We start from the raw sequence: 13,262 nt of genomic DNA, 5'->3' as shown, positions 1-13,262 counted from the left end.
CCCTTAATCTGTAAAGGTTCCCTGGTATCAGTTCTCAGCCTGGCTGACATTTTGCACAAGGCTAAGCATTGGAGTCCAGAGTGAATTTTGTTAAAGACTATTTCTGCGATCACTGAAATGGCTGCGTTGGCATTGGCGTCCATTAGAACAGGGTGACCAGATGTTTACTTTGATTGGTTCCAATTTGGATGTTGCTAAGCAATTTAACCATTCCAAACCAGATGTAGGTGACATTCCAGGGAGTGCACTCTCCTGGATAAGGCCAATGCATTCTCTTACTCAATTTAGGTCGAGCTGAACCTTTTTGCTGTCGCAAGTCTCCATACCGACAACAACTACAATGGCTTGATGGCCTAGACCCTGAAGAAGATTTTAACCATCTGGCTGAGGCTTGGCATTTTGAGGTTTTATTGTGAGCTGATGTAGAGTCCCTCTGTTCAGGATATGTCCTAAGTGAGGCTATGCAATTGCTGTCACTCAAGTGGAGTTCCCCAAGCTCTGTCAGACGGGTGATTGTATTCATTTCCATCAGAATACCCTGCAACTCATATACTCCATTTGTCGCATTTTCCAATGATAAAGCCAGTTGTACTGCCTATTTGAAGTCCAGTTGGGCTTCAGTTAGTAGGTCCTTTTCCATGGTTACATCATTAACCCCACTCGCGTCATCACAAAACAACGCCACAGAAGCCGGTATCCCATAATCAAGTCACGCTTTATTTACACATGGAGAATCCTTGACACTGATTCTCATCCCTCAGAGCCAGCTCTCAGAGTGAACAGAATGTCAGACACTCATTTTTTTAATCTATCAGCCCGGGCTCCCTGATTGGATCTGATTAATTTGTGGGCGGCACGGTGGTTAGCACTGCTGACTCACAGCGCCAGAGACCCGGGTTCAATTCCCGCCTCAGGCGACTCTCTGTGTGGAGTTTGCACATTCTCCCCGTGTCTGCGTGGGTTTCCTCCGGATGCTCCGATTTCCTCCCACAATCCAAAACGTGCAGGTTAGGTGAATTGGCCATGCTAAATTGCCCGTAGTGTTAGGTGAAGGGGTAAATGTAGGAGAATGGGTCTGGGTGGGTTACGCTTCGGCGGGTCGGTGTGGACTTGTTGGGCCGAAGGGCCTGTTTCCACACTGTAAGTAATCTAATATCTAATAGCCCCAATCAAGGAACTCATATTGTATGAAGTCCATTTGGCTGACCTTGTTACAATCACAACACTGGTGATTGTATTTAATTCCTCCCCTCTATTCTTTAGTGTCAATGGAATATTCAAAGTACCTTCACTGTACAGACTAACGCAAAATATCTGTTTAATTTCTCTGCCATCTCCTTGTTTTCCTAAGGTATCTCCCCAGATTCATTTCCCAAGGGCCTATCTTCAGTTTGACCTCTCTCTCTCTCTCTTCCTTTTTATATATTTAAAGAAACTCTTATTGTCAGTTTTTATTTTCCACATTAGTTTGCCTTCATAGTTTATTTTCTCTGTCTATGTTATCTTTTTAGTCTTCTTTTGCTGGATTATGAATTCATGCCAGTCTTCAGAAATATCACTGACTTTGGCCACCGTATATGTTTGTCGTTCAGCTTAATACTTACCTTAATTTCCTTTGTTAGCGATGATTGGTTTATCCCTCTCTTAGAAGCTTTTCTCTTTACTGGGATGTACTTTTACTGAGAGTCATGAATTACTTCCTTAAATAGCTGCCACTGCTTGGTTACTTTCATTCCTGCTAATCTATCCACCCAGTTCACTTTAGCTAACTGTATCCTTATTTCGTTATAATTCCCTTTACTTAAAGACTGTTGTTTCCAACAGAAGTTTCTCACTCTCAAACTGAATATTTCATTCTATTATGTCATGATCACTACTTCCTTGGGGATCTTTTACTCAGAGGTTATTTAGTAAACCTGCCTCATTATCCATTACTGGATCCAATATAGCCTGCTCCCTGCTAGGCTTCCAGACATATTGCTCTCGGAAACTATCCCTAATGCACACTATGAATTAATTGTCATAGCTTTTCTTTCCCATTTGATCAACATGAAGATTAAAGACAATGATAAGTATTGTTTTATTCTTTACGCATGCCCCTATTACTTGCTGATTTATACTCTTGCCCACAGAGTGATTACTGTTTTGGGGTCTGTACACTATTCCTACCAATGTCTTCTTACCATGCTGTTTTATATCACCACCCAAATGGACTTTAAATCATCCAAGCCTAGAGCAACTCTCATAACTGTCCTCATTTCATTTCTTATCAATAGTGCTACCCCCACCACCTTTTCCTCCCTTCTGTCTCTCTAAAAGGTCAAATATCCCTGAATAGTAAGTTCCCAGTTTTGATTTCCTTGCAACCATTTTTACGCAATGGATTTTACATCATATTCATGTATCTTGATTTGCATGTTTTGTCTACCTTATTTCAAATGCTTCATGTATTAAGATATAAAGCCTTTATGTTTGTTCTATTCTTGAATTTCCCTATACTTTTATGATTCCTTGGTACAATATGACATTCTGTCCTTTAGTTTAAAGTTCTATCTACAGACCTAGTTATGCAATTCACCAGGACTCTGGTCCCAGCATAATTGAGTTGGAGCCTGTCCAATCAGAACAGCTCCCTCCTTCCCCATTTCTGTCCCATGAATTCAAACCTGTTTCTCCCACACCAATCTTTGATGAATTATGAATCATTAGTAGAAACTAAATCCTTACAAATTCTTATATACTAATAGGGTAATTTAGTGTCACAACAGCATGTTGTACAGACTTTTTAAAATTAAATGTTTTTTTATTTTCTGAGATCACTTTGTCATGATGTTTATGGTACTTCAAAGGATAGAATTTCATTTTTGAGTGTTGATTCTCAAGTAAATTAAAATATAATGACTTAAATATTGCTGAAAAAAGACACATTTTGACAAAGCGTTTCATCTTCATGGTAATAATTTATCAATCAGTGTCTATCTGCCAACTAATTAGCACTTTCCTCTCTTACAGTATAAATGTTGTTTTCGCTTTACTTTGATACTTCTTGTAAATAGTCCTATTGAACAGGAGATGAATAGCTTTGAAAAAGGTGACTTTTTTCAGAAAAATTTAACATAAAAGCAGGTATCACTTCGTGCAATGTATTCTTGATTCAGTACTACAATTCATCAAATCAAATAAAGGAGCATCATTGTGCCAGCTTTTTGCCAGCTCACAACATTCCAAATGCGGTCTGACCACAGCCTTATATAGGCCCAGCAGTACTTCTCTGTTTTTGAAATGAATGCTAACATTGCATTTGTCTATCTAACTGCCAAATGAATCAGCATTTTAACCTTAACAAGGTCCTGAACCATGATACACAATTCCCTTTGTGCTTCAGATTTCTGAAGCCTTTTCCCGTTTACAAAATAGTCTACACTTCTATTCTTCCTATCAAAGTGCATAACCTCACACTTTTCCACGTTGTATTCAATCTGCCACCGCTTTGCCCATTCTTCTATCATGTGCATGTCATTTGACAACTTCCCTCTTTCCTCAACATTACCTGCCCTATCACCTATCTTTGAGTCATCTGCAAACTTAGTAACAATGCCCTCAGTTTCTTCATCAGATCGTTAATGTATAATGTGAATAGTTGTGGTCCCCACACTGACCATTACGGAATTTTACTCGTCACCAGCTGTCATCCTGAACAAGATCCCTTTATCCTTACACTTTGCCTTCTGCCATTCAGCCAATCCTCTATCCAAGCCAATAACTTGCCCCAACACCATGGGCTCTAATCGTATTTAGCAGCCTCTTGTGTAGCACCTCGTCAAAGGCCTTCTGGAAATCCAGATAGATCATATCTCCTAGCTCTCTTTTGTTTAACTTGCTCATTACCTCCTCAAATAAGTCTAACAGATTTGTCAGGTTTGACCTTCCCTTGACGAAGCCTTGCTGACTCAACTCAAATAAAGAGTGGCAGCACGGTGGCACAGTGGTTAGCACTGCTGCCTCACAGCGCCTGAGACCCGGGTTCAATTCCCGCCTCAGGCGACTGACTGTGTGGAGTCTGCACGTTCTCCCTTTGTCTGCGTGGGTTTCCTCCCGGTGCTCCGGTTTCCTCCCACAGTCCAAAGATGTGCAGGTCAGGTGAATTGGCCATGCTAAATTGCCCGTAGTGTTAGGTAAGGGGTAAATGTAGGGGTATGGGTGGGTTGCGCTTCGGCGGGTCGGTGTGGACTTGTTGGGCCGAAATGCCTGTTTCCACACTGTAATGTAATCTAAATCTAATCTAAACTCTATTTTACCATGCACTTCCAAGTACTCTGGATTCTCATCCTTAATAGTGGACTGTAAAATCTTACCAAAAACTAAAGTCATTCTAACCAGTCTATAGTTTCCTTTCTTCTGCCTCCCTCCCTTCTTAACCGGGGGCGGGGGGGGGTAACATTAGCCATTTTACAGCAATCTGGGAGCCCCCTGACTCCAGTGATTCCTGAAACAACCACCAATGTCTTTACAATTTCCTCAGCTATCTCCTTCAAAACTCTGGGGTGTAGTCCATCTTGTCAGAGTGATATATTCACCTTCCAATCTCTCAGCTTCCCTAGCATCTTCTCTTTAGCGATGACCACCATACTCACCTTTGCCTCCTGTTACTTGAAGTTCTGGTCTGCTACTGGTGTCTTCCACTGTGAAAACTGATGCAAAGTACCTATTCATTTTCTCCATCATTTCCTTGTTCCCTATTACAACCTCTCCAGCCTTATTTTCCAGTAGTCCAATGTCCACTCTGCCTTCCTCTTACTATTTATATATCTTAAAAAACTCTTGCAATCTTCTTTCATATTATTACCTAGCTTACTCTTATATCTCATCTTCTCCTCCCATTGCTTTTTTGGTCTGGTGCCTCTGGTGCTACAAGGTTTGAATATATTCTGCTGTTTAGGAATGAATATATGTCTTCTAACCAACTTCAATGAACTGTGTACATGCAAAAGCCAAAACAAGCTATCTATTGTTGAATGTGTTCCACAATTGGGTAACACTTGCTGAAAAATCCTAAATGCGTTAATTGGAAGATTAATAATCAACTCAAGAGGGTTGTCAGAACCTCAGATCTGATGAAGAGTCACCAGACTTGAAATATTAAATCTGTTTTCTTTCTGCAGATGCTCCCAGAGCTACTGAGGTTCTTCAGCAATTTCTGTTTTGTTTCATAATCTACTGCCTCTCATTGGCCAGACTTCCATCAGATCTGAGTAATATCATCTATCCAACTAATGGGGGACAGGTATTGAATGTTGATAGTTAATGGGTAAGAAAGTCTAAATTTTTTGTACAACTCCAGTTGTAGTTCGCAATTTGCATTTAACTGAAAACTGCAGATAAATTCCGAAGTTCTTTAACAGGATTTTTACAAGGGCTACATTTAAAGAGACAGTTAGTCTCATTGATCAAAGAAGCGGCTTCAGGCAGTTCCTGTGTAAGTGGGTCAGACCAGCCTCTTGTGTTAGTAGATTTAAATTTGCCATCACAATTCCACTTAGCACTTGAGTGAAACCACCAATAGAGTTTTGAAACAAAAACAAATTGCTGAGTCAAGAAATAAGAACCAAGAGGAGCAGAGCACCTCTTTCCCTCATTCCCTTCCTTACTCGGCCTGAAACATTAACTCCAATTTGTTTCCACAGATGCTGCTCAGCTTTTCCAACAAATTCTGATTTTGCTTCTGATTTACAGCATCCACAGTTCTTTCAGTTTTTAATTGTGTTAAAATTGGGTGATTAAGGGAGTTAATTTTTGTTTTTTTTTTAGCCACTGGTGAAGTTCTGGAAGACTGGAGGGTAGCTAATGTTGTTCCATTGTTTAAGAAAGGTAGCAAAGACAAGCCAGGGAACAATGGGGCTGTGAGTCTGACATCAGTGGTAGACAAGCTGTTGGGAGAGTATACTGAGGGACAGGATCAACCAACATTTGGATAGTCAAGGTCTGATTAGGGACAGTCAGCGTGGATTTGTGCCTGGGAAATCATGTCTGACAAACCTTTTTGGGTTTTTCAAAGAGGTAACCAAGAGGACAGATGAGGGTAGGACGGTGGATATTGTCTATGGACTTTGGTAAGGCCTTAGACAAGGTACAGCATGGCAGGCTAGTCATGAGGGTTAGGTTGCATGGGATCCAGGGAGAGCTAGCTAATTGGATTCAAAATTGGCTTGATGGTAGGAAGCTGAGGGTGATGTTTGGAGGATGTTTCTCGGACTGGAGGCCTGTGACTAATGATGGGCCTCAGGGGACCTTTGTTATTTGTTAATTACATAAATGATCTGGATGTGAATGTACAAGGCATGATTAGTAAGTCTGTGGATGGTACAAAATGAGGAGCTATCGTTGACAGTGAGGAAGATTATGAAAATTTACAGAGAGATCTTGAGGTTTGGCAAATGCTTTACAATACAGATAAGTGTGAAGAGTTGCACTTTAGAAATTCAAACCAAGGTAGGACTTATACAGTAAATGGTAAGGTCCTGAGGTGTGTTGTGGAACAGAGGGACCTAGGAGTACAAGTACATAGTTCATTGAAAGTGGTGTCACAGGTAGACATGGTGGTGAAGAAGGCATTTAGCATTGAATATAGGAGTTGGGATGTTGTGGTACAGTTGTATAAGTCGTTGGTGAGGCTGCACTTGGAGTATTGTGTACAGTTTTGGTCACCCTGTTATAGGAAAGATAGTTAAACTGGAAAGAGTGCAAAGAAGATTTACAAGGATGTTGCAAGGGCTAGTAGGCCTGAGTTATAGGGAGAGGTTGGCCAGGATAGGGCTTTATTTCTTGGAACGTAAGAGAATGAGTGGTGACTTTATGAAGGTGTATAAAACCATTAGGGGCATAGATAGGGTGAACGCATGTGGTCTTTTTCACAGGGATGGGGGATTGAAAACTTGAGGGCATAGGTTTAAGGTGAGAGGGGAAAGATTTACGAAGGACCTGAATGGCAACTTCTTCATGCACAGAGTGGTACATGTATGGAATGGGCTGCCAGAGAAAGTGGTTGAGGCAGGTACAATAGCAATATCTAAAAAAAAAACATTTGGAACAAGTACATGGATGGGAAGGGTTTAGAGGGATATGGACCAAATGCTGGCAATTGAAACTAGCTGAGTGGGCACCATGGTCAGCATGGACCAATTTGGGCCAAAGGGCTTGTTTCCATGCTGTATTACTCCATGACTCTCTGTTGAGCATATTCAACTTGTGTCTTACAAAGCAATTGTTCATAATAAATCAGTAACAAGGTAAATTACAACCTAATTTGCATATGCTCATACAGACTCAGACATTTACAGCACAGATGGAGGCCATTCAGACCACTGTATCCATGCTGGTCAACAAACATTTGACTACACCAATCCTATTTTCCAACATCTGGTCCATAACACTGGAAGCTATGACGAAAGAAGTGAATATCTAAATACCGCTTAATGTTCTGAGTTTTTGACTCAATACTCTTTCAATCAGTGAATTCCAGATTCCACCACCCTCTGAGTGAAAAAGTTTCTCTTCAACTCTCCTCTTAACCTTTATCTCTTACCTTAAATTGATGCTTTCTGGTTATTGATGCCTCCTACTATTGGAAAAACTGCCTCCCTTTCACCCTATCTGTGCTCCTCATAATCTTAAGCATCTCTATCAGGCCCCTCTCAACCTTTCGCTACTCAATGGAAAACGACTCTAGCATATCCAATCTTCCCTCATGGCTCAGTCTCTCCAGCCTTGGGAACATCCTGGTAAATCTCCTTTGTAAATATACTTTAAATATGAATAGCTCTAATTTTCTAATTATTATAGAGAAAATAAAACAAATTCAATGCTTACCAGAATAAAGTTATTTGCAGCTTTTACCGCATCTTCAGAATTTCTTTGTTGTGAACAACGAAAGAGTTCTTTGTAATCTAGAACAGGAAAACAGTAGAATAAAACTGAGTGAATGCCAGCAGAATCCAGGAGGATTTACTGCTATACTGAGAACAGGAATCAAAAAGACATGAAAGCATTTTTTTTGTTCATGGCATGTTCACTAGCTAGCCCAGCCTCTATCGCCAATTCAGAATTGCCCAGATCAATGAAAGTCTTGAGTTGCATATGGGATGGGTGGGACTTGATGGGAGGACCGGTGTGCACCAGGTAGGCCTGCTTCTGCACTGTAGGGATTCTACGATTCTGGACAAGAGCCAGTAAGGAAGGCAGATTTCCTTCTCTGAAAGATTTTAATGAACCAGATATGTTTTTTTTAATGACAATTGACAGTGGTTCTATCATTGCCAGTAGGCTAGCTTTTTATTCCAAATAATTTGGCATCACAGGACTCTGCTCCTGCAATGTAGATTGCAAAACTAATTGCAAATCTGCACGATTTTGCTGGTTTCAGCATACTGTCTGTCCTCTCCTCTCCTCAAGGCATTCAGATAGTTAAATTGTATTTCCATGGGCCTAAACATCCTCAATACCAACAGTCATTGAGGACATACAAGAATACCAAGTGGTATCATGCTACCATGTTTGAGCGAAATCTTTTCATTACTTGATGTTTACAGGTTTACTTTCTAATAAGAGTATCTGAATAGGAAACATGAGCAGGAACATTGAATAATTTATTCTGACACTGGTTGTTTGGTGATTATCTGGTAACTGACTAGAAGTCTATTCTATTCTTAAAGTTCAATGCCGTAGAAAAATTAGTGCAAAGGTTAATAAAATTAAAAAAACTACTAAACATAAAATTGAATACAATTATTAAGTCATTCCTTAGAGAACACATTAGGATGACAGGATAGGTGATGCGTAATCATTGGTGTTGCATATGGGAGTTTCTGGATGCCAGATTAGTGTAAATATATCTGCGGCTAGGGTTTGAGGTTTGAGCACGTTCAGCAGTTTATGAACTGGAGGTTGAACTGCAGACACTGCGACACATCAGGGAAGGGTAAAGTTACGTGCATTCTTTGTACCAGGAGCAGTCACATTTCTTAGGGTTGGGTTGTTTGATTTGGTCAGAGTTTGGAACAGGAGAATGTGACTACAAGTGAGGCAGGTAGGGGTATCCATAGAGCCTCAGCCTTCGAGTTCTTTAAGCTCTGTCAGGATGAGAATTAGGGCTGCATGATTGTTGAGTTGAATGAGCATGATGAATAGATAGAATGTTTTCAGGATAGTTTCTTAGAACAAAATATTCTTGTACATGCCAGACAGAAGGCTATACCACACCTGGTGCAACAAGATAGAATTAACTAATGATCTCACAGTGGAGATGTTCCTGGAATATTGTGTTCAATTTTGGTCCCCTGACATGACGAGGGATGTAGCTGCATTGGAGGCAGTTCAGAGTAGCTCCACTATATTGATTCCAGGAGTTGAGACGATGAGGGGTGTGTCTTCTGAAGAGAGATTGAGCAGTTTAGGCCTATACTGTCTGGAGTTTAGAAGAAAAATAGAGATCTAATTGAGTTATATAAGATGCTAAAGGAGATTGACACAGTAGAAAGGAGGTCAATCTAGAATCTAGAACAGGTCATAGTTTTAGGATAAGGGATAGCAGGTTTAAAACAGAGGAATTGCTTCTCTCAAAAGTGTTGTGAATCCATGGAATTCACAACCCAAGAGTGCAGTGAATGCTATGACATTGAGTAAGTTTAAGGAGGAGGTCTTATGAGGAAAGGCTGAGAGACTTGGGTCTGGTCTCATTGGAAAGAAGAAGGCTAAGAGGGGATTTGATAGAGACATAGAAGATGATCAGAAGATTTGATAGGGTAGACAGTGAAAGTTTTTTTCCTAGGATGATGATGTCAGATAGTATGAGGGGGTGTAGCACAAATTGAGGGGTGATAGATTTAAGGCAGATGTCTGAGGCAGGTTATTTACTCAGAGAGTGGTAAGGATGTGGAATGTAATGCCTGTCAATGTAGTTAACTCAGTCACATTAGGGGCATTTAAACAATCCTTGGATAAGCACATGGATGATGATGGGATAGTGTCGGGGGGATTGGTTAGATTAGTTCACAGGTCGGCACAACATTGAGGGCAGAAGGGCCTATTCTGTGTTAAATTGTTCTATGTTCTATACTTGGGAATATGGATTTGAGGTTGAAATCAGATAAGCCATCATGTTATTGAATGGCAGTGCAGACTTTTGGGACTAAATTGCTTATCCTGCTCCTAATTTATATGATACCATCTCCCACCCATCATACCGAACGTGAAGTACACTGACACTAATTGCAGACCAAACCTCGACTTTACCTGAAATCACAACTCAGTAGAAACCAGGAACTGAACCTGTCTCCAATTCCAAAAGTTTCTGATAAGTTTTGAACTACAACATAATTTATTTCAATTTGAAATAACATTTTAATTTTTTGTAATATCTTAATTATTTAAAGTATTGTCTGTTCCCATGTGCCAAATAGTCTGCATGGAGACTTTTATATTGTGGCCTATTACTACACTAGACTAGAACTGCAGCTGGTTTGGAGTCAACCAGTATAATACAGTTCCAGGTGGGGATTTCACAGTACTTGATTCTAATATGTTTAGGACTCAGATTGCATGCACCCTTAATCATTTACTAATCACGCATCCTTAAGTAATTGACAACTTCAAGCTAATGCCACTTCATATAGAACAAAAATTTTAATATGATCACGAACTGTATTGCAAACCTGTGCCAAACGTAATGACGTTAAACTTGCAGGTGGTTGGAAGGTATCGGAGTAGAAGAAGTGCTACTTTCTTAGCTTCATCAAGAACTAAGCCCTTCATTGAATAGGAACAATCCAAGCAAATAATAACCTCACAGTCGGAAAGAGTTCCAACATCAAATTCTGGATAAAATGCCAGCATACAGGCCTATGAGTAAGCACAGTGACAGAACTTTATTTCAGCAAGTTATATAAGTTTTAATAAATAAACTTATCCTATGTTGTACAGAAAACAAACAGAGGAAGATTCCTGTCAAAGAATGAACAGATGTTGTTACGATGGAATATGCAAAAATTTCAAAGTGGTCATTGATAAGTGCAAATCTGGAATTCTTGATCAGTGACACCACATGAGACATTACCCATTAGAGAACCTACTATAATTATTCAATCATAGCATTTGGCTGAATGTTGCTTATTTTACATTAGATCGAGGATACTTTTGATATGCAAATTACTCTAATAGACAGGCCATCAGTCACTCTCTACATTTTCTTAGCAACAGTCAAGCATCTTATTTATATGAATAATCTGTAAGAACATTAGAAAAGGACTAGAATAGCACGTTTGGGCTCAAATAGTTATAGTGTAGGCTTTGTTCCAACTTTGAGAAAGTGAGGACTGCAAATGCTGGAGATCAGAGCTGAAAAATGTGTTGCTGGAAAAGCGCAACAGGTCAGGCAGCATCCAAGGAGCAGGAAAATCGACGTTTCGGGTATAAGCCTTCCTGAAGAAGGGCTTATGCCCGAAACGTCGATTTTCCTGCTCCTTGGATGCTGCCTGACCTGCTGCGCTTTTCCAGCAACACATTTTTCAGCTTTATTCCAACTTTCCCTGGTCTGTTGGGTTTACTCTGGATGTTAGTAACCCAAGGCAGTTCTAACAATGGGATATACCCATGTTTTTCATTAAAGCAAAATATACTTCAAAAATGCTGCAAAAATTCTTTCCTATACAATGCTTACAGTCACCAATGACCCAGTTTATATGGAATTGTCTTAAGTTCAGACTGAAACAGATGATCAGGCTGCTACATCTCAAGCTCCAGCTGTTGATCAGGCAACCTTTCTGAGCTATTATGACTAAACACTGAGGCAACCTTTCCATATAGATGAGCTTCGTAGAACGCCTATGTTCTGTCTGCAAAAATGACCATGAGCTTCTAGTTGTTTGCCACTTCAACACACTATCGTATTCCTTGGTTAACATCTGTTTTTCAGGCTTGCTGCAGTGCTCCAATGAAGCTCAGCGCAAGCTGAGAGAACAGTACCTCATTTTCTGCTTGGCAACTCTTCAGCCTTCAGAATTTAATATTGAGTTTGACAACTTTAGGGTTTGAGCACCTTTTCCCATGTCCTCACCCCAACCCCACACAGCTGGCCTTGTCATCACATGGACTGCTGCCATACACAACCCATTGTCAATTACAGACAGTCCCCATTAGCATTCTTCCAGGCTGACCTTTACCTAATCCTTCATCTGTCCAACTGTTTTTCTCTCTCTTTGGGCTCCTCCTCTTCCTTCCCTCCACTGCAAATAGCTACCTACTTTTTCCTAGCTACCATCAGTTCTGAAGAAGGAACACTGGACGTGAAATGTTAACTCTGTTCTCTCTCCACAGATGCTGTCAGAGATTTTCCAGCAATTTCTGGTTTTGTAACTCAAGATTGGGCATTCATGAGCCACTATGGGCCATCAGTCATAGAAGAATTGTACTCCAACATAATCTGCAACCACATGGCCCAATATATTCCCCACTCAACCATGATCATCAAGCCAAAGGATCAATCCAGGTTCAATGAAGAGTGCAGGAGGGGTAAATCAAAAGTAGCACTAGGCATACCTAAAAATTAGGCGTCAACCTAATGAAGCTACTAAATAGGACTAATTACATGTTAAATATATAGGCAGTGACAGGTAAACCTATGTAATTTTACAAGCAATAGATCAGCTCTAAGCCATACAGATATACCACAACTAGCTACGAATGGTGGTGGGACAGCTAAACAACTCACCGAGGAAGGAGCTTGGATGTCTGTGAAGTTGTTTAATTGTCCACCACCATTCATAGAGTCACATCGCACAGAAACAGACCCTTGGGTCCAACCAGTCCATTCCTAACATAATCCCAAACTAAAGTAGTCCCACTTGCCTGCTTCTGGCCCATAACCTTCCAAAACTTTTATATTCAGGTGCTAATCTAAGCGTCTTTTAAATATTGTAACAGTGCCCACATCCACCACTTCCTTAGGAAGTTCATTCCACATGAGAACCACACTCTGTGTAAAAAAAATTGCCCCTCATGTCTTTTTTTAAAATCTCTCTATTCTCACTTTGAAAATATGCCCCCAGTCTTGAAATTTACCATCCTTGAGAAAAGGCACCTACCATTAACTATCTATATCCCTTATGATTGTATAAATCTCTGTAAGGTCACCTCTCAATCTCCTATGCTCCAGTGAAAACAGTCCCAGCCTATCCAGCCATTATTTATAACTCAAACATTCTATTCCTGGC

General features: G+C 40.3%; 1 protein-coding gene across 7 annotated transcripts in view; it reads right to left on the bottom strand.

The window, feature by feature from the left end:
* parp4 (poly (ADP-ribose) polymerase family, member 4) overlaps positions 1-13,262 on the bottom strand; it is a 140,713-nt gene that overhangs the window by 43,578 nt on the left and 83,873 nt on the right. For all 7 annotated transcript variants that reach the window (XR_006311927.1, XR_006311929.1, XR_006311928.1 and 4 more), the window contains 2 exons: positions 10,707-10,893; positions 7,867-7,943 (listed from right to left, as the gene is read on the bottom strand). Coding sequence is in view for 4 of the 7 variants with exons in the window: in XM_043691882.1 (XP_043547817.1) it covers positions 7,867-7,943; positions 10,707-10,893 (264 nt within the window). In the remaining 3 variants the exon portion in view is untranslated. The remainder of the gene's footprint in view (positions 1-7,866; positions 7,944-10,706; positions 10,894-13,262) is intronic.

The sequence above is a fragment of the Chiloscyllium plagiosum genome, chromosome 6, assembly GCF_004010195.1.
Source record: "Chiloscyllium plagiosum isolate BGI_BamShark_2017 chromosome 6, ASM401019v2, whole genome shotgun sequence".
NCBI lineage: Eukaryota > Metazoa > Chordata > Chondrichthyes > Orectolobiformes > Hemiscylliidae > Chiloscyllium > Chiloscyllium plagiosum.
Note: the sequence above shows the minus strand (reverse complement) of the source record. Positions and strands in the feature narration are given on the sequence as shown.